This window comes from Saccopteryx bilineata, chromosome 3, assembly GCF_036850765.1.
Source record: "Saccopteryx bilineata isolate mSacBil1 chromosome 3, mSacBil1_pri_phased_curated, whole genome shotgun sequence".
Classification (NCBI taxonomy): domain Eukaryota; kingdom Metazoa; phylum Chordata; class Mammalia; order Chiroptera; family Emballonuridae; genus Saccopteryx; species Saccopteryx bilineata.
The window spans coordinates 90,873,718-90,896,197 of NC_089492.1; the positions used below are offsets into that span (position 1 = coordinate 90,873,718).

At 40.6% G+C, this 22,480-nt stretch overlaps 1 protein-coding gene across 12 annotated transcripts in view; it reads left to right on the forward strand.

Moving 5' to 3' along the window:
- The window catches only part of LTBP1 (latent transforming growth factor beta binding protein 1), a 432,506-nt gene that overhangs the window by 219,800 nt on the left and 190,226 nt on the right, over positions 1-22,480 (forward strand). For all 12 annotated transcript variants that reach the window (XM_066266871.1, XM_066266870.1, XM_066266869.1 and 9 more), the window contains 2 exons: positions 18,150-18,374; positions 20,301-20,575. In XM_066266871.1, the coding sequence (XP_066122968.1) occupies positions 18,150-18,374; positions 20,301-20,575 (500 nt within the window). The remainder of the gene's footprint in view (positions 1-18,149; positions 18,375-20,300; positions 20,576-22,480) is intronic.

A 22,480-nucleotide genomic window follows, 5' to 3' on the forward strand; every position in this document is an offset into this window, starting at 1 on the left:
AATGGTGAAAACAGAAATTTTCTTCTTGTCCTCAAATCCACTTTAAGCTTTCCTAATCTAGACCATGTTGATGACACATGTAGTTGACAAGTACGATTCACTGTTTCCTCTGCTTGGTTATTGATCAGCTTGCTAGCAGCTGAAAGATCTAATCATAAATCACTCATAAAGATTTTGAATAAGCTGTAAGTTTATCTTCATGTATAGCATTTCTCCTTCAGTGATAGTAGAAGTTTCATATAAGGAGAGCAATAGTTTGAACTTTTTAGGAAGAGTTCAGAAGAAATCTGGCAGATATAGATGAAGACTGTTGTCATTGGACCCATGGCTGATGGTGGTGGCACGAATGTATGTTAGAAGCAAAGGTGACCAGGCGGTGGCGCAGTGGATAGAGCATCGGACTGGGATATGAGGACCCAGGTTCAAGACTCTGAGGTCATCAGCTTGAGTGCGGGCTCATCTAGTTTGAGCAAAGCTCACCAGCTTGGTTGCTGGCTTGAGCAAGGGGTTACTCAGTCTGCTGTAGCCCCACGGTCAAGGCACATAGGAGAAAACAATCAAGAAGCAAAGGCAAAGTATTTTGGTTAGAGAGTATTCCTCTTAGATCTAAGAAATAGGAAGCTCACCCTGGCCAGTTGGCTCAGTGGTAGAGCTTCGGCCTGGTGTGCAGGAGTCCCGGGTTCGATTCCTGGCCATGGCACACAGGAGAAGCGCCCATCTGCTTCTTCACCCCTACCCCTCTCCTTCCTCTCTGTCTCTCTCTTACCCTCCCATAGCCGAGGCTCCATTGGAGAAAAGTTGGCCCGGGCACTGAGGATGGCTCCATGGCCTCTGCCTCAGGCACTAGAATGGCTCTGGTCGCAACAGAGTGACGCCCCAGATGGGCAGAGCATCGCCCCCTGGTGGGCATGCCGGGTGGATCCTGGTCGGGTGCATGCAGGAGTCTGTCTGACTGCCTCCCTGTTTCCAACTTCAGAAAAATACAAAAAAAAAAAAAAAAAAAAGAGGAAGCTCTAAGAGACTTTATATCATCACTTACCATTGGAAATATTCCATTAGGTTAAAAATAATAGAAAGAATACAAATGTGGTTTTAAAAATATTTTGAATATAATGTTGAAAGTTTTAAGACAATTTGAGGCTTGAGACTAAGATTGCAGAACTGATAAATCTTTCTGGGATTGCTGCTCTCCCTATATTGGAAAGCAGTGGAAACAGTCTGGTGTATCATGGACTGCTAGCTGTAAATTATCACTTCACTCGAAGCATTATGCTACATATTTTGGTGTCATTTGGAATACAAAGAAGCACAAAAAAATTGTCCTGGGAAAAAATATTCATAATTGGTCCTTGTCTAAACCCTGAGAGAGTTTAACTTTGGGTCTTCTGCCTTGTGTCAGAGGGCTGGAGAGTTGGCTCTGCTGAGGTTTGTTAACATTATTGACATGTCTCGGGCACCGACTTAGAGTTTCTAGATTCAGAGGAGTGGGAGCACCTAGGCCTACAAGGACGGAGAGGATATAGAGTGGTGGTGGGGCCCAGCAACTGTGGAGGGGAGAGTGGGAAGAGGAATTTTCCCCAAATCTAGCCATGTTTATTGACAAGGATTTGACAGAGAGAGTGGTATGTTCTAGGAATCACAACTACCAGTTTTGTGCTCTAGAATGTCCAAAGCAGGACATGGTGGAGATAAACCCAGCAGCACTTGGTACTTAATGCACTTTTCCTATGAGCAGAGCCTTTAATTCTCACCACAAACCCCATGAGGCAGTTACTCCAATAACCCTATGGGCCTGATACCAGAATTCAGTTGAGAAGACAGGATTTTTTTTTTCTTTCGGGTGATGAGAACCATAGAAAAATCATGCAGGGAAATGAGCTTGTTAATTGAGTATTGATGTCCTAAAGTACATTCTGGACGTAGGATGGAGGGGAAATAGTGGAGATGGCAGGTAAGGGGGCTTTCAAGAAGGCTTTGCCATAGTCAGTACAATGTAGAAAAGTCTGAACTTGGACAAAGAGCTGGGGGAATGGAGAAGAAGAAATAAACTGGAGAGGTACTGAAGGGAATTAGTAGAACTTGGTCACAATTGAGGTATATGTATGAGACTGATTAGGCTCCAGTGTTTATGGCTCCTAAGCAGTCATTTTAAAAATGTAATACATATAGGACCATGAAAGTTTAGCACTGAGAAGGGAATGTACATATCAGTTAGATCTGTTTTATCAATTAGAAAACCGATTTCCAGAGAGCTGAACTGAATTGCAAAGGTCATTCAGCTGCGTGATGCTGACCTAGGACTGGAACTCAGGTCTCCTGCTCCCAGGACAGGGCTCTTCTGACACACTTTGCACCGTACAGCGAAAATCTCTACGTAAGGTGATTGATTGCTTTTCATCCAAGAAGTACTTATTATTGTTACTATTATTATTATTATTATTACTACTACTACTGCCACCACTACTGCTAGCTGGATCTTTTTCCTGATAAAAGGAATGGACTATAAAATGTGAAGCATGTGGCGAAGTGCTTAAATCACATACTAAAGTTGCTTAAATACATCAGTGCCATGAAGAGAATTAATATAATTTTAAAGGGAACCAGTGACAAGGCTTTGTTCCAAATGGCTTGTGAAATGCATTTGAAAGCTGTTCTGTTTTAAGCACTGATGGTATTGAATCTATTAGTGAGTAAGAAAGTTGTAAAATGCTTCCTTCTTTCCTCATTAGCTTTTTCAAGTTGTGGAAATGGCCTCTTCCAGAAAAGTTGTAACTCTTAAAATAGATACATATCTCTCTGAGAGTAATGTATGGGCTTTTTTATTTTTTTGTTTGGATCAGATATGTTATAAATTATAAGACTTAATTTTGAACTCAGTGTGGCAGATTTTTTAGTTTGTAAAAATTATAGAGAAATGATTGTAGTTTGTGAAAATATTTTATGTCAGTAAAAAAAACCACTCTGTAGTACATTTTAATTCTGAATTAAAACATCCTTATATAGTTTTCTTAACTTCAGAGTCTGACTAACCATACAAGGAAAGGAGAGAGAGAAACAGGAATAATACCGGGGAAAAGTTTCTGAAATTCTTCTTCGTATACCCATGTAGTTTCCCTGATGATGTTTGGTTTACTTAGGAACGTTGCCAGAGGATTTGGAAATTTTCTAGTCCTGATTAACGATGGTAGTTTTAATTTACTTTTCTCCTGTGTCTCTGATTCTTTTCCTCTACAAAATCTAGACCTCCAATTGTTTTATAGTGGTAACTGGGTATTAGATGTACACTAGGATGTTTCAAAAGTCAATTTAGTCTAAGTCTGAGCTACATCTCAAGGGAGTTAATTAGAAACATACCCTGGGCCAGTCCTGGGGATTAGAAGGAATTATCTTCAGGAAGTCAGTTTTGATACATATTGTCTTGATTTAATGGAATGTTCCAGATTCAGGAAGTATATATGGAGCGCTGAGAAATGTATAGACATATTTTAATAACTTGAACTTGACGTACCAAGTTATTTAAGTTAAATGGAAGGAGACATCTTGGCTCGTCTCATTAGTAATGAATCACGTGGTTTGAATAGCTTTAGCATTTGACTCTTGAAAGTTCTCTCTGATTTTAAGCTGTCTGCTGTAGAAGCTATCTAAAACTACCTCCATAAAACTGGCTTTCAAAATTAACCAAACCCCAGCTTATTTTAAAATATGCTGACTGATGCCAACGGCTTGCTAAATAGTCTTGGCTGATAATATAGCTCACACATTATATTTCTCAGGTCTGAGTTGAATGACTACAAAGGGTCAATTCTTTTGTTTCTGACAACCAGAAACAAATATTGTTTAATTAAATATTATGTGAACTGATCAGAAATGAGTGCAAAAAGAATTGTTTTATGAAAATTAAAAGACCATAAAATGACTTGGATAAACAAAATACATGACTAATATATTTTTTCTTAATACATGACTAATATAAAACCAACTGTCAAGTTTAGGGGTAAGACAACGTTAGGACATTGAAAAGAAAACTATAAAAATACAGAATTTGGCATTCAGCTGGCTTCACAATAAAAATATTTTTTGTAAAAAGCTCCACTTGCTCATTTATTCAACTCAGAAAACATTTATTAGGTACCAACCATGTGACTCGGGTTTTGCTAAGCTCTTGGGATGTGCTCCTGACAAAGGCAAAGTCCCAAAGGCAAGGTTCCTTCCCTCCAGGAGCTTGTGACCTTTCAAAGAAGCCAGACACGTACCCAGACGATTAGAGTTCAGTGCTGTCTGGGCTGGGCATGCACATGCATTCATGGCTCCCAGTATGCGGCATGGCGTAGGGGATAGCTTTTCCCTGGCACCATCAGGAAAGGCCTTAGTAATGAGGGAAAAGCCGAAGCAGAGGCTTGGGCTCAGGTGGTAGGGGTGGGGGAGTGAGATGGAAAGAGGAGAGGAAGGACCCTGTATGGAACCACGCGTGTGTATGAGGAAGCATGGAGTGCTCAGAACAGACCAGGGGTGGGTGTGTCTGGAACTGAGGAGAACATGGCAGCAGCAGTGGGAATCAGGCTGGACAGGCAGCAGAATCGAGATCTAGAAGAGCCCTTCTGCCACGGTTGGGTTTAGATGTCTTCCACCAGTGATAGAATCTCTGAAATATTCAAGCAAGAAATGGAGATGGTCAGCTTTTAGCTCAAATGCGCCTGTATCTCAGAAGGAGTGATCCAGTCAAAATTACTTGGGAACCTCTTAACCACCATTCAACTGTATAGTAATGTCCAAAAATCATCTTCTAGTTCCCATTAGACATTCTCATCCTCTGTACCTACTGTGTAAGGTAAGAAATCTGGGTTAAAAAAATTATTTTTTAATCTAATAGGTTGTAAAACTGGAACTTGTGATGCACTCTTACAAATGTTGTTTGTTACTATTTGTAAAACATCTTTTTTTTTTAGACCTCTAATTCCAGTTTCCTCAACTAAGGCCTGTAAGTCTAAAAGATAAAGAAGTGAAAAATTATTTCTTAGTAACTGAAGTAGAAACGGATATCCAACCCTGGCAATTGTCAGGTGGTAATTCAGCCCATTTTGCTTGTGAGTTTGGGCAGTCTCTGTCTATACCACGTCTGTATCCATTGACATACATGTAAAACTTTGAAACCCTGTTTGGGATAGCTTACCCACTGGTCTAAGAGAGGTCTCTAAGCTGCTTTTCCCTAGGTGTGTTTGTGTTACATGGAGGTTTTAAGACCACAATCTGCCTGTCAAGAGGCAATGGGAGCCCACTGTCCTGCTGGAGGGTTTTTCAGTTCCAGTGTCTGGAAAGAGCTGAGGCTGAGCTCAGGTATCTGTCCCGTCAGCAGCTACAAAGAGTATTTCATCGCCCTCGGCACGGATCCTTTCCTAACTGGGGATTTTGACTCTTTGTACAGCATCCCAGTCACCAACCTTGGTGCTCACTGGTGACTGCTTACCACTCAGAAAGAGAACACAGAAAGGGTCCCTTGCCCTTTTTAAAAGAAGTACAAGACCAGGACAGGGAAAGCGGCCTGGCTTGCAGTGGCATAGTGAGGTGGGAGCCACGGGGCGGTAATGATCCGTGGAGGGCGGGAATGAAAGGAAGCTGAAGACGGGCCGTACAGATTGTTGTTTATAGTAGTGGTTCCCAAACATTGTCTGCCCAGGATTTATCACGTCTGGCTGCTGACTGAATTTTACAGACACCATTTCATTTTATTACCCAGTGTGTTTTCTTCTTTTATGTCTCACAGAGAATGTTCCTCTGCTTTTATATTAGTCTTTTTTTTATCCTACATTCTTCCCCCATTCTTCCACCCTCACTCTATCCTGAACAGCCAGACTTTTTCTTCCCACCACATTATGTCTTCCCCCTTTTGAAACCTCTGACTCAAAATAACTGCTTATCTTAAAAAAAAAAAAAAAGACAGGAAAGCAAGTTTACTCAATAAATAATGTTAAGATATTTAGGTGGCAATTTGAAGTAAAATTACTTATAATCCGTATCTATACACTAGTAAATCTCCAGATGGAATGCATTAAATAAGCAAGAACGAGATAAAAAATAACCTAAAGAGCTAGCATGAAATAAGTTGCTTATCAGTTATTTGGTGGGGTAGTAGCTTTTAAAGAAATGAGACTATAGGAAAACATATTTGCAAAGATACTTTTATTAATATGGCAAACAAGGTTTTAAAATCTGTTATCCATAAAAACCATCATAAAGGCAATTAAAAATCATTAAGATTTTTAAGGGATTTATTTAAAGGATAGGTAAAATATATAAATGAAAATGTAGTTCAAACAAGAGGAAATGAAAATAAACAACTATGTAGGATAAATGTTAAAGATCCTTACTAATGTTTTTTATAAATAAAAATATAAATAAAGACATGCAGAATCACCACTGTGATAGTATAATCTGATTGCAAGTGAAATGTTAGCGCTCAGAAGTTATTTTAAACTATTAAACTAATATAAATTTTTAAAAATAAAATTCAGTGCCAAGATGTGAATTTGATGCATTAATATTACTGCTATTGATGTTAATTATTGATACTCTTCTTTTTGGAAGATTCTTCTATTGCTATGTTCAGCAATTTAACATCTCCTCACTAGATTGTGGGAACAGAGTTGTGAATGAAATGACACGCAGTATAGAGCACAACCTGACTGATAATAAGGATACACACGTCCTGTCTTTACCAAACGCTGGTTTGGTTTCCCTTTTTGTATGTCCCATTGTGCCCGAATCATAAAATTGATGTTGATAGCTAACATTTGCTGAGTGATTATGTGCTGAGTTCTAAGGGCTCTGAATCCATGGCCTCTTTCAAGCCACAGAACAACATATGAGCTGGGTAGAATTTTTCTCCTCATTTTGTAGGTGAAGAAATTTGTAGGGCAGAGAAATGTTCAATAACTTGCCTAAGGTCATACCAGTAGATATATGGTCTGGTTCCATGCCCTTGCTTAATGCCTGTGTTCAACTGTCCTCCTCATGAGATAGTTACATTGATATATTTGGCTCATAAGTGTTTTTCTTGTTCACTCTGTCACCTATTACATTGCCTGGTGTTTACTAAGCAATCAATAAGTATTAGCTGAATGACTGAGAAAATTTCACTAAGTGAGCGAACATCCCTTTTTGAGCTGTTCTAGCCTTCGCTTCTCACCTTGCTGGAACTCAAGGGGCAGGTGATATACCAGCAGTGTGCCACAGGACTTTCTGCAGTGATAGAATTATTCTATATTTAGGCTGTCCAACAGATGTGTTCATTTCCTTTTTCATTTTGCAATTCTTTATTTTAAATTTTTTTTATTTCTCTTTTTTTAATTTTATTTATTCATTTTAGAGAGGAGAGAGAAATGGAGAGAGAGAGAAGGAGAGAGAGACAGAGAGGGAGAGAGAGAGGAGACAGAGAGAGAAGGTGGGGAGGAGCTGGAAGCATCAACTCTCATATGTGCCTTGACCAAGCAAGCCCAGGGTTTCGAACCGGCGACCTCAGCATTTCCAGGTCGACGCTTTATCCACTGCGCCACCACAGGTCAGGCCGATTTTGCAATTCTTGACTCTATCCCCCTACTCTTTCTTCTGATGCCTGAGCCCCAGAAAACTCCTGGGCTCTCTGTTAATAAACAAGAAGCTCTGATGTATTTCGACTTATGTATTTAGATTGAAAGCAAAGTTTTTTGAGTCCCTTATCTGCAAGTAGCCAAACCGTTGATCTCAGTTGGGGCTCTCTTAGCTACATCCCACGACCCATTAGGAAAAACATGTACCTGTGGAGGAAGAAGAAGAAAGAGCTTGGGACACGACTGTAGGGTGAGATTTGAGGGATATCTCCTGGTCCTTCTGTCACAAGAGCTGTGTGAGAAAGACCTAGAAAACTTTAGTTCTTCTATTTGCGTCACTACCTGGCCATGACGTCCCAGGCACGGGCAGTCTCTGTAGTTCTCTCTTTATCTGTAGAGTGGTTGAATTATATTATTTAGTAGATCCTTTTTAGCACTTCTGTGGAAACCTCAGAACTTTCTGGAGCATAGTTTGAAAAATAGTATATACCAAAGTTAAATTGCCTCAAGAAAAAATAAAGAGTGTTAAAGGAGGGGTAGAGGCCCTGGCAGGTTGGCTCAGTGGTAGAGCATCGGCCCAGCATGTGGAAGTCCCAGGTTTGATTCCCGGCCAGGGCACACAGGAGAAGCGTCCATCTGCTTCTCCACCCTTCACCCTCTCCTTTCTCTCTGTCTCTCTCTTCTCTCACAGCCAAGGCTCCATTGGAGCGAAGTTGACCCGGGCACTGAGGATGGCTCCATGGCCTCCACCTCAGGTGCTAGAATGGCTCCAGTTGCAACAGAACAATGCCCCAGATATGCAGAGCATTGCCCCCTGGTGGGCATGTCAGGTGGATCTTGGTCAGGTGCATGCGGAAGTCTTGTCTATCTGCATCTCTGCCTCCTTGCTTCTCACTTCAGAAAAAAAATTAAAAGAGGGGTAGATACATTTTTTTATTTCATCTGGAAATCTTAGGAATTAATGTCAACATTTTTGTTGTTGTTAAGTTCTTATCTGTAAAACACTGTGCTGTGAAATGTGGTGGAGGGAAAGATGAAAAACATCATGGCCTCTTTCCTACCATATCCAAAATCCAGAAGGAGAAAGAAGAATAAAAACTCCTAATACAAGGCAGATCGATAAATGACACAGAAATTATGGTAGATGCTGTACACATTTGCAGATGGCCCTAGGATTGTTTCTTATTCAGTATCTTTCTTTGAAGGATGGTTTCTCTTTTGGAGGCTGTAATTGGAGCGGACTTTAAAGGCCTATAAAAATTTGGACTGGCCGTGACATCAGAAAGATTAGTGCAGGTTTATGTCCTTGCGATAGAGATGTATGTCAAGGTTTTGACTCTGCCAGTATTTTAAAATGCTAAATTTAGCTTCATTTCAAGTCCTTTTCTGAGGACTAAACAAATAATAAGCAGATGTTAATGAACTTAGTGCGAGTATGAACTTCGTTTCCAGAGACACCACAGCCGACCATGCAAGTGATAGTGATGAATTGAATACAAAAAGGTTGTTAAGCTTATTTCAAAATAATGCATGTTGCTTATATGGTATTATTTGTTTTTTTGAGACAGCATTTTTTTTTTTTTTGTATTTTTCTGAAGCTGGAAATGGGGAGGCAGTCAGCACGCCCACCAGGGGGCGACACTCTGCCCATCTGGGGCCTTGCTCTGTTGTGACCAGAGCCACTCTAGCGCCTGAGGCAAAGGCCACAGAGCCATCCCCAGCGCCCGGGCCATCTTTGCTCCAATGGAGCCTCAGCTGCGGGAGGGGAAGAGAGAGAGAGGAAGGAGAGGGGGAGGGGTGGAGAAGCAGATGGGCGCCTCTCCTGTGTGCCCTGGCCGAGAATCGAACCCGGGACTTCCGCACGCCAGGCCGACGCTCTACCACTGAGCCAACCGGCCAGGGCTGAGACAGCATTTTGCAATGATAGTAAAGAAAATGCCAGACCACACCAAGCACATGGGTGTTGAGTTCCAGCGGATTGCTACGGTGATACCACTGTGAAAGGCAGTGTCTGCAAGGATGCAGCACGCTCCTGTTTTCTGAAACCTGTTTGACTGCCCGTTAGGGTGTAGCAATGATCATTTCCCCAACTTGGTATGTTCCTACCATTCCCCCAGATGGAGTCAGCTTCTCATAAACCCATGAGCATTTTATTAACTGCTTTGTCAGCAAGTATGAGACTTACCTGTGAATCAGTGTCTGATTATACATTCAAAATCAAAACAAAGTGTACCGCTTATCACAGGGGTCCCCAAACTACGGCCCACGGGCCGTATGCGGCCCCCTAAGGCCATTTATCCGGCCCCCGCTGCACTTCTGGAAGGGGCACCTCTTTCATTGGTGGTCAGTGAGAGGAGCATAGTTCCCATAGAAATACTGGTCAGTTTGTCGATTTAAATTTACTTGTTCTTTATTTTAAATATTGTATTTGTTCCCGTTTTGTTTTTTTACTTTAAAATAAGATATGTGCAGTGTGCATAGGGATTTGTTCATAGTTTTCTTTATAGTCCGGCCTTCCAACGGTCTGAGAGTCAGTGAACTGGCCCCCTGTGTAAAAAGTTTGGGGACCCCTGGCTTATCAGATGAACCCTTGCCCTTCTGTGCAAACTGCTAGTGGACATACATTTTTCCCGTTTTAAAATTTTAGTCCTGACAATCACATTAGATAAGGTGAGGAAATCTAAATTTCACAGTGTTTACAAGTGAGTTAGACCCTTGAGAACCAGAACTTAAGGGATGGAAAAGAACCTGTTGGCTGGATCATTGGGCAAGCAGGGACACTGTAACCTATGAAGCAAAATGATTTACCCCTGTTTTCAGAGATTGTTACTAAAGGATGCCCTAATCCCAAGGTGCCTGGGATTCTTGGGTTTATTCCGCAGACTGCAAATGTTGCTATGTTTTTCCCAAAGGTAAAAGAGCATTGGTATTTGGCATGCTAAGAGCTAGCACCACCAGCAGCTTCTGTGGTTGCAGGTATGAGTGGAATTGTGTGATATGCTCGATGCATGGAGCTCCGTAGGTTATGCAAAGTTAGATAAAGCGAGATCACATTAGCCCACTGCTATGGTGAGGTTCATGATAAGGGGAAGGAAGGCTATAAACAAAGCTGAGATGATGAATGGCCTCCTCCCAAATGAGAAGGTCTGGTATGTGTGTGTGCGGTAGGTCTTCCTGTCCCTCCGATTATGAACAGAATGTGGTACTGAAGCATTTGTTTATGGGCACCAGCATTAAAAACCAGTGATGTTCTTGGAATTTCTGATACTTTGCATTTGTTGAAATCCACAGCCACAGCTTTAATGTTTGATAGGTGGGGTTGGGGTGAAAATGGTCTCCTGATTTCTAAAGCAGGTAAAACAAAGTTTCTCTCTGGCAGAGGGAGTATGGTGGGTGCATTTTAAACTCTCATTTAAGCATTTTCCCTTTGCCCCAAGATTTCTTTGGATTCTGATTTTCCCTTTTGCTGCGTGATTGAGAATACTAATCTCTCACACATTAAAAAAAAACACAACTTTTATTACCAATTGAATGATTATATATTCAATGAGTGTTCAATTAATCTTTCTGGGATTTGACTTACATCTGTCTGGCTTCAGGGTGGCTCAAGACTGTAAAAGGGGGCCCAGGAGCACACAGCACATTCGCACGCTCGTTTCGTGTTTATGTAATAAGAGGGTTCTACTACTCCTGACTCACGCTGGTTCTTTCTTTTCCCCTGACTCCGACTCCTATATTCTTTTCACTTTTTAATCTATTTTTTAATTGTTTCAGTTACAGTTTATTTTCAGTATGATCTTGTATTGGTTTCAGGCGTGCAGCACAGTGGTTAGACAGTCATGTACTTTACAGAGTGTCCCCCCTGCTATTTCCAGTGCCCGCCTTAGCCCTGTACACGGTTCCTGCAGTAGTTTTGACTGTGGTGCCTATGCTGCACTCGACGGCCCTGTGACTCTTCTGCAGCCTCCGGGCTGTGCTGCTCAACCCCCGCCCCCTCTCACCCGGTCCCCAGCCCACCTCCCCTCTGACAGTCACCAGGCCTGTCCTCAGTTTTCAGTTTTTATTTACATTTTTTTTCTGTTTTACTGTATCTACTCTTATAGGCTGCCCTATATGATTGTGGAAAGAAACAGGAATCTGCCCTTGCCTGTCTGTCGAACCCAGCTTTTCTCACTTTCTTCCTGTCTCCTACACTCCTGGCGTATCAGCCTCCTATCTGTGTCTGGGCCTTTCTAAACCAAATCTCATCTCGAGATCTTTGCTCCCATTGTTTCTTCTTCTGCAGAAACTCTGTGCCAATTACTCGGGTCACTGAGTTCTTCTCCTTTTTAGGTCTAGCTGAAATGACCCCTCCTTGGACAGGTGGTTCTGGACCACTGTATCTCACATGGTTGTTTTGGTGGCATCTGTGAGTTGATATACATTGGCAGATGGATAATCAAGAATTGGCTGCAGGCAGTTTTAGAGCCAAGCAGTTGTAAATCTCTGTATTCCGTTAACCGCGCCCCCCACCCCAGGCCTAGATTGACAATAAATGCCTACTAATCTTTGCACTTCCTTCCTTGGTGCGCATAGGGTTAGGCCTCCCTTGTTCCTCTGTCCCACCTTTGGAAGAACCTGACCACATTTTTGCTTTTGGTTCTAGGTTTGTGTTTCTCTTTTGGTGATATATATGAAATCACAAGCAAGCATACAGTTTTGTTTGTTTGTTTGTTTGTTTAAGAGTAGGATAGGTTCTTGAAACGAGCTATGGCTTGCTGCATTTAATTGTAATCTAACATACTTGTTATCCAAAAGCTTTGAAAAGCGACGGTAGGAACCCACTGTCAGGCCGAATAGAGTTTAAGGGTACTCTTTAAAAGAGGGTCGTGTAGGTATGTGTAGGGAAACAGAACAATAACTTCTACTTTCTAAAAATATTACTGCTTTTTTTTCCCCCACACTCTTAAGGGATATCAACAAAAATGCTGAAAGCTTTTAAGGGTACATTATTCTTCTAATCAGAGACAAGTGGGAAAGCTGAAGTAGCTATTCAGATCCAAGTCATGTGCGTGTCTTGTTCAGCGAGATGACAGATGGAGGCTTGCCTTCGAACGAAGGTTTGTTTTCTCAGTTCCGCTTCAGCCACAGTAACTTGAAACGGTCTGTCTGCTGGCGCAGAAAGCAGGGGTTGGTTGGGGTGTTGCTGCAGGAAACTCAGGTGTGTTCCTAGAGCATCTTTTGGAGGATAAACAGTTGGTTGGGGTGTTGCTGCAGGAAACTCAGGTATGTTCCTAGAGCATCTTTTGGAGGATAAACAGTTGGTTGGGGTGTTGCTGCAGGAAACTCAGGTATGTTCCTAGAGCATCTTTTGGAGGATAAACAGTTGAAGTATTTTTAGTTTTATTGATTGATTGATTTGAGAGACAGAGAAAGAAATACAGATTTTTTGTTACACTTATTTATACATTCATCAGTTAATTTTGTATGTGTCCTTGAACCTGCAGCTTTGATGTGTCAGAACGATGCTCTTAGCACCTGAGCTATCCAGCCAGGATATTTTTATAGTTAGCTAAGATAACAGGAAGGACAGAGAAGGTATAGGTTTTTATCTTACAAATCTTTAGAAAATTTAGTTTGCCCATATTTGTATATAAGTCACTGATATCTGTATATTTAAACAAAGTTCAGGTTTGTGATATGGAATGTGAATATGATTGTCAACCAATTTTTAAACTGCTACAAGTTGTTTTATAGATCAAAGCAAAGGGTAGAATACTCTGAAACATTGGATATGTTTAAAACCTCTAGCATGTTCCAGCCTGCATCCTTTTGCTAGTTTTGACCTTTTCTAGCAGTACCATGAGGTAAGTTGAGTGGCTGTCATGAAACTATACTTTCTGGAATAACAGGCTGAGGGCCCATATACCTCTTGATGTTTCAGTAGGTCCCAGGGGACCATATGATGGCCATGTAGTGAATTATGGTGAGGGCCAGCTAAATGTCAAGCTGATACACTTACAGAATTTCTCAGCCAGCATTCTGTGTGCCACCACTAGTTACATGTTCTGAAATATCTGTGCCCTGCAACCAGCATACCACAAGCACTGTGAGTCAGCCTTAAAGATAACTTACTCTTTTTTTCTCTTAATCTGTCGAGAAGGTTTTCTAGGACGCTGTCAGCACGGACTATAGATACCACTAGGCAAAGTTCTGAGAGTGGTGTGAACTTTTGAAACAGAAAGAAATCATTCATAGTTAAATCCTTAAGTTTGTAGGTTGATCTTAAATTTGTTTTCTTAGACATAAAAAAAACTAGCTATAAAAAGATCACCTGCTACAAAAGACTCAACATGTATTTATTGAGCCGAGGCCAAGAACTTTATATTGTAATTTAGATTTTAGAGAATGCTGGAACAGGAGAATAGATTTTCTTTTTCTCATTCATAAATGGTTATAAGAGGGACAAATATACAGTGACGGAAAATGATTTGACTTTGGGTGATGGGCACACAAAACAATCAACAGTTCAAGTGCTATCAAAATGTTTACCTAAAACCTATGTACTCTTATTGATCAATGTCACCCCATTAAATTTAATTTTCTAAGTTAAAGTAGTGGCCTTTTATTGGTCAGAATAAGACAAACAGAAACTGTTTCGTTTATGACCAGAAAGACACAGGGTTATTGGATTTCTGTCCTGGGATTATGGCTTTGTCCACTTAGACTAGTGCGGTCCTTGAAACATTTGTAGGGAGTTATCTCAGGGGTTTAAAGGTAGATTTAAACAAAACTAAATGAATTCATGTTACATTTTAAAATCTGCTATTGGTACTAGAAATAGCTAGTGAAAGTCAATTGGTTAATGTTGGTTTATAAAAGAAATATTTATATGTGAAGTTATTTTAGTATACATTATAGATAGTCATCTTTGCATGGTAGTGCGGGACTGTAACAATGACCATACAAGCTAATGCAAAATGACCATGTATAAAAGGATTTCAGTAATCAACAATCAAAAAACTTTTGCGTTCCGTTCCATGACCTTGAAAAAATGTTTTTGTCAAAACGTGTAACTCTTCTACTGTCGGTTATAAATGTATAGGGAAATGAAAGAAAATAGTAAAGCTAAATATTTATTTAGTGCCCCATAATTTAAAATGTTAGAAATACTGAGGATTAAAGTGTTTTCCTTCTTTGAGTGGAACTTAATCAAGAGTAGTTTAAACATGTTCGCTTTCTTCCCATTGTATAACTTATGATATGGAGTGTTTTTCCTTTGCCTTCGTCAGTTGTCGCACTCCTTTCCAAGTGGGGATCGGCTGCCAGCATCTTAGCCTTTGTGCTTTCAAAGCCGTAAGATATCCGGGAGTTGCTTTCATGTTACTTCCTCTGGCACACCATCATCCTTTTCACCACAACCACTTTCCAATTTCACTTCCAATGTTCCCATTTGTCATCTTTTGATGCACTTTTTTTTTTTTTTTTTGCTGTTGTTGTTGTTGACTCTTTCAGTTACCCACTTCTGTGAAATGTGATCTTTATCACTGCGAGATGAGGAAGCAACACCATTACATGCTTTCTCGTCCGTGCGTGAACTGAGAACACATCTGCAGGGATCAATCGGCAGCAGACTTTGAAGGAAGTAGCATGATTGGTTACTGATCACAATACACATCTGTTATTCACGTAGTGTTTATGGACCGAAGAGCTAGCAGGAAAGTCTGTACTTTATGCAATTACTCACAGTTAATACGCTGTGGCAACTGAAGTTTGAACCATGTTGTTGGGGGACTGGTGTTACTTAACTAAAGTGCGGAAACTGAAATTCATGCATGTTGGAACCATGCAAAGTGAGTGTGCCTGTATTCCAGTTATAAATTATTTGTAGTACATTTAAATCGTGGCCTGGCTCCCCTTGCCCATGACACATTGAATCCATCCAGGGTAGCCAAGCTGTGATTTAGAAATTCAGTTTAGAGCTGAAGTGGGAGTTATGAAGTCTTTGACTCAACCTTAGAGTCCGCTTTGACTCGTCTTTTACTCAGCACCTCGGAGTAGATCAGGCTCAGGAGAAAGCTCATTTCAGACCCCATTCAGCATGGGCAGTTTGGGCTTGAACTGCCACATAGACATGAGACACAGTATCTAGGGAGTCACCTCGGTCATTTTTTCTGGCTGTTTTCCTCCACTGTCTCCCCTCTTCCCTGGCCTGCTGTTTACTTTCTGGGGCCCATCTTCACGTTGTACTGATTCTCTCTTTATGATTATATACTAAATGTTTCTTTCAATACTTGTTGCCGTTGTCCCAATCCATGTGTCTTTCAACTTGTATTTTATTTATATTAGCAGCCTCCTAACTGGCTTTACCTAATATAATCACTCTCGATTCCAACTAATCCCACATCCCATCACAAGAGTCATCTTCCTAGAACACTCTTTCAGCCTTATTTAATTCTCTTTGGTGCCTTCAAAAATAACTTACTAATTCCAATACAAAATCCAAACCTTTTATTGGACCTTTATCCATTGTCTGACCCAAGCCTACATCTTCTAGTTTATCAGTTGACCCCTTCCTCAGGAGCCTGGGGTTTCAGCAAGACCAACCTTCTCATTATCTCCCAGATATGACTGCCTCCTCTTCGTTTTCTCATGCTGTCCTCTTAGGATACAATCCTTTGTTTTTCTGAATCTTGCCCAGTTTTAAAGACTTATCCCAAATGGATCCCTACTCTGAAGTCTTATTTTGACTTTCCAGAAATGACTCTCCTCTTCTCCGAAGTTCCACAGAATTTATATTTTCCAACTGTCACTTAGTTATTGATCTGTGTTTTTAGGTATCATGTATTATCTCAAATCCCCAGTTAGCTCTTATGTTCTTGATGTCAGGGACTGACTCTTCTGTAGACCTAGAATGGTATTGGACAGAGTGGTAGGCATGAATTTCCACCCACTGTTCTTTTGAGCTGCTGCATTTATTTTAGACTCTGAGTTACATGCTAGGGGTCAACAAAGCAGGATAAAGTTTCTGACCTCACAGAACTCGAGTTAGATGAGGCACAGGTGAAGGCTGTCAGACGCTTGTGATGCGGTACACTTTGTGGCATGATGAGCAGAGAGTGAACGATAGTCCTTGGAGGCATAGGCAGGCACCAGACCTAGTTGAAGGGCAATAAGAAATGCTTCTAGAAGAAGTAAGGTTTAATGCTTCTAGAAGAAGCAGGGTCTAAGAGATAAGTAGGGGTTTGATAGGGGAGGCGGGGGGCTGGATGGAGCGAATATTCCAGGCCGAGGACATAGCATGGGTAAAAGCTGAAGCGGGGCAGGAGGGTCTTACACATGAGGACCTGAATAAAGCTCCGTGTAGCTGGATTGTAGGGAATGGGGTGAGATTCATGAGTGATGAGGTTTCAGAGGGGACAGGGGCCCTGTGATGGGAAAGCGCATTAACGTATTTGATGCTTACTTAGAAGGGAGGATGTCCGGGACTGGATGTTTGTATGGGCGAAGTGATGGAGCTACACTCAGTTTCTGTTAAGGACCACTCTGTGAATGGAGACATTGGGGTTGAGTTACATTCTGGACACTTTGAGTTTGAGATTGTGGAGACTATTCGGGACCTTAGAGTAGTTTCCACAGGAGAGGGGTGGGGAAAGGGAAATACCACCTGGCCAAGCCAGTTTTTGTAGTGCGTGGAGAAGTGAACAGACAATTCTTTGGGAAAGTTTGCTTATGGACAAGGGGATTTAAACACATTAGAAGCTGTAAGTAAATGGAATGGAGGGGCTTTTATTTTTTAAGCTGGTGGAAATTTGCTTATGTTTAAAGGCTGATAGGAAGAATTCATTAGTGATAAAAAGATTGGCCATCAGCTGAATTTTGTCAGAATTTAAAATTCCTCTTAAAATTCTTTTACCCTTTTATCTTTTGGTATTCTAAATAAATTCCAAGCTCCTGATCACTCCGTGTCTTCTAGGTTTCACTGTGGTCGTGTTATTCCAACGAGATTGCAAATTCTGGGAAAGCAGGATTCAAACGGTTCTAATTCCCTTGTTAGGGAGCAGCATTTAGTTCAGCATGTTTCATTCAGATTATTTATAGTATTCTCATTTGTTTCTTTGTTTATTCTTTGAGGAAATATTTCATGTCCTCTGTATACCAGACATTATTCTAGGTGCTGAGGATCTAAAGGTCTCTGACCTAGACATATCTCTTTTTCTCAGGAATTTAAAATCAAGGGAGACAGCTAATAAACTAGTATGTAAATAGGAAAAAGTAATTACAGAATACAAGAGATACTTAAGGACACCGTGACAGACAGTAATCCTGAGTGGCTTCTTTGTATATTTTTCTATGAGTTCTTTCCATTGTTGGAGGAGAACAGCACAAGCAATTGGAGAGTTAAGTGACTTAAGATGGAAAGAAAAAGATCATGAATAATAGAGACTTTTTTTGTTTACTGTTTCAAAAGTCAGTGGAAATATGATGGCTGTAATGGAACTGTGTGTTGGGGGGGATTGTTGGTTGACTGTTACTCAGCGTTTGAGAAACTAACCAATTTCTTACGATTTCTCTTTTCCCTTTCAGTAATTTGCCATCTTCCATGTATGAATGGTGGCCAGTGCAGTTCAAGGGACAAATGCCAGTGCCCTCCAAATTTCACAGGGAAACTTTGTCAGATCCCGGTCTCTGGTGCCAGCGTGCCTAAGCTTTTTCAGCATTCCCAGCAGTCAGGAAAGGCGTTGGGGACCCATGTCGTCCACTCGACACACACCTTGCCTCTGACCATGACTAGTCAGCAAGGAGTCAAAGGTAAGCATATTATTTTGATTTTGCCCATTCGTCATACCTCTGCTAACCTGCCAAACCTATACAGCAGCCAGGTATCTGCAGATGGCCCCGGCTGGTATTGGAACAAAAAGGAGTATGTGATCTGTGGCCTGAGAAATGACCACAGGGACAGAATTTTGGGCCCAGGTATGTGGCTGAAGTGTTTTTTAGGCCGTAGAGATTGGTCTCTAAGAAATAGAAAATAAAAAGGAGCCCATCCTTCTCGGATGACTCATAGCACCAGGAGCTGTTGAATGCGCCTGGCCCTGTTCTGGCCGGGCCTGGGAACAGAAAGACGAGCAAGGGGGGTTCTGACCCTTCCAGGGTTAGTAAACTAGTGAGTGCACAGTCCCCGCTGATGGGCACCCAGTCTGTTTAGTAACTGAAGAGTACTTGGTTTTAGTTCTAAACAAGCACTTAATCTCACTGGGCTTTAATTGATTCATCTGTAGAGGAAGGTAAACTAGGTCACTTGGAGCTCAGAAATTCTATGACTAATTCATTCTTTTAAACCTGGCATCTCTTAACACATGCATAATTTCTTTTTTATAAAAGGGGTCAGAGAGTTATTGGCTGTTATTCTTTCAAACCTGAATGTTAGCATCAGAAGATAAAATTTTTTTTTGAGAGTGGCAGAAAGTAAATCTTGTTGCATATAGAAAATACCACACTTTGATATTGTGTGTGTCCCAGTAATCACCAAAGTAATCCACAACATGCTGTTTAAGAGTGAAAGAGTATGTTCTAGGAAAATAATCCCCTCATCTAGTGTAGAAATATACACCTTTTACAATGAAACTTCATGAGAAATTCAAAAGTAATCCAACTCTTGAGGCTTTATTATGACACAGTTCAGTTCCTACGACAGTGACATAACCCAAATTTTGGTGTAAGGGGCAACACACCCTAACCTAACACAAATGGAACACTTGTGCTTTTAATATTCCAAAATGGCGTTGGTAAGTGTACTGGGGGACGCCAACTCCCTCTCTCATATGTTGTGTTGCTGCGTATTCTTCCTCCGCGCAACCAAACTAGTTCACGTAGTCCGCAAGTATGACGCTAATAGCATAAGCCGAAACATGTCCCAATTTTTTAAAGGCTTTTTTATTATTATTTAGGAAATGAAATTTAACAGGGTGACTTTTTAAAGTTTTTATGGGCGTGAGCATCGGAAACTTGAAACATCGTATGTTGAGACTGTCGTAACCCGAGTACCCCTGCATTGGATAAGATGTACCTCCCTCTGACCATAAGCTGCATGAATTTCAGTTTTATGTCTTTCCTGAAAAAAATATTTTTATCTCATGAATGTATTACTGTGAGAGGTTTTAGTTTCTCTTTATAATTATTTTTAAATATATAAATTCAGGTTAATTTTTATTTTAAGTGTACCTTTTTATTCTCACTTAATTTAATGGCCGTGTGGCAATATGTGTATACATTATATATATAATATTATATATTTATATATTTATTATATTTAATAATTATATTATACTTATATATTTATTATATATAAATATTATACATATGTATATATAAAACTAGCCTATGATAATATATATACCGGTAAGTATATATGTATGTGTAAAATTTACTTTCATAGGGATGAGAGGATGAGATCAGAGAAGGGAAAGAGATTAGTAAAATTATACACATAACACAGTGTTATAGAGAGCAGGAAAGCAAATCCTGGAGGGCAGGGGGGAGGGCATTGGGGAGAGGGGGACAAGGGGTATGTCGAGGGGAACATGAGGGTGGGGGGAGATATATTTGGTGGGACACTTCAATCTATGTAAACACAATAAATTAAAATCAATAAAAAAATCTACAAAAAATTACTTTCATGCTGATATGCATATTAATTATTCAAGATTAACAAGTTTTTTTTTCTATCTGTTTTAGTGAAATTTCCTCCCAACATAGTCAATATCCATGTGAAGCACCCTCCTGAGGCTTCAGTCCAGATACATCAGGTTTCAAGAATCGATGGCCCAACAGGCCAGAAGATAAAAGAAGCCCAGCCAGGCCAATCTCAAATCTCTTATCAAGGGCATCCCGTCCAGAAGACCCAGACAGTTCATTCCACATACTCCCACCAGCAAGTCATTCCTCATGTCTATCCTGTGGCTGCTAAGACCCAACTTGGAAGATGCTTCCAGGAAACCATTGGGTCGCAGGTAAGCAACATCTAGCTTTAGTAATGCTTTTTAAATCTCATTTTTTTTCTTAAGTGAGAGGAGAGGAGATAGACTCCCACATGTGCCCCAACTGGGATCCACCCAGCGACCCCCATTGGGGGCCATGCTTGCAACTGTGCTATTTTTAGTGCCTGAGGTGGAGGCTCCAAGGAGCCATCCTCGGTGTTCAGGCCACCATGCTTGCATCAGTCAAGCCACTGGCTGTGAGAGGGAAAGAGAGAGAGAGAGAGAGAGAGAGAGAGAGAGAGAGAAAGAGAGAGTGGGAGAGAGAGAAGGGAAAAGGGGAAGAGGGAGAGAGAAACTGATAGTTGCCTTTCCTGTGTGCCCTTACTGGAAATGAAACCTGTGACTTCCACATGCCGGGTTGATGCTCTACCACTGAGCCAACTGGCGAGGGATCTATCTCATTTTTCCAGGAAAGCCAGACTTGGTAAATTGATTTTCTATAGAAAGGATTGGCAAACTGACCCATGGGCTTGTTTTTGTAAATAAAGTTTTATTGAAACACAGCCATGTCCATTCATTTACATTTTTGCTTATTCTATGTTATTGATGGTAGAATTGCTTGGTTTCAACAAGATCATTTGATCTTCAAAGCCTAAAGTATGGTCGGCAAAGCCCTTTACTGAAAAAGCTTGCCAACTGCTAATCTAAAAGATCTTTTCAAGTAGTAAACTTCCAGAAATACAGCTGGAAGTCCATGATTGTCGTTTATGTTTTTCAGTTAGGGTGATTTGTGTATAAAACCTATGTCAGGCATGACCTATGGGACATGGATATATGTGTAGAGCATTTGAAAATACACGCCTTTTTACAGTGGTTGCAGGTTAACAGGTATAGTCAAAGTGTGAACCCATCATAAAATAATAATTTATCTTTTATTGTCTTATAAAAACTCATAACTTGAATAGCAGTGACAAAGTTGTTTGAAGTTCATTTTAAATATTACTGGATTTACATGTATCTTTAGGCCTATATCTGCATCATGAAATAGAGGAAAGGCCGATTTTTCTTTAAAACTCATCATTAAAAATGTATAGTGAAGGCAACAAAAATATTGGCTCTTTTATCTAAACCATTAGTGCCACCTGTTTTGGGATTATGTGAGAATGACACAGCTTTGTCCTTTGTCCTGTGCTTCTTTTCCTGTCCTTTGATTGTGGTTTCAGCCCCACATGAGAAGAGTAAGTGAGGTACATTTATTATATCTCTGTTCTTACCTCAATATTGAAAAAAATATTGTGTGTGTGAAATATTTTGGGGTAATAAGAATCAATTGTTGTTGATTTAGAAACTGAAAAATACTTTTAGGTAACTGGGCACATTCATGGTTGGGTTATCACCTTTCTCCCAGGGGTAGAGGAAAAATTAGTTTGTAGACCTGAATGAAAAGAGCCCCCCTGTGGTGTTTTACAAGATCCTGAGCCATGGGCCCAGCACTTGGCGGCAGGGAACTGGCTTTCTTATCTGTATGGTAGAGACAAGAATATGGGACTTTGTTAAGATTAGATAGGGTAATGTGAACACTGATTTGCAAATGTGATACTATGCAAACACTAACTTAGAGGATACCTATCTAAGTGTCAAACTTAACAATAGCCAGAGTAGCTTATTGCTTATGCCATGTAACTTTAGTAAGACAGGGAAGGCTTGATCTCCCCAAACACAACCTTTGCCTGACAACAGGTACTTAAAGTGCTTCTTAAACCTGCCATAGTTTTTCATTTGTTAATTGAAGACCATGTTGAAGCAAACGCTTTTGGGAGAAGGAACAGCATGACCTTAAATTTAGTTTAGAAATAAAGCCTGGGTTCTTGTGCTGAGAGCTGCTTTTTATAGGGGCAGTGGGGCTGAAGATAAACTTCATACTCTTCACAGTTTCAC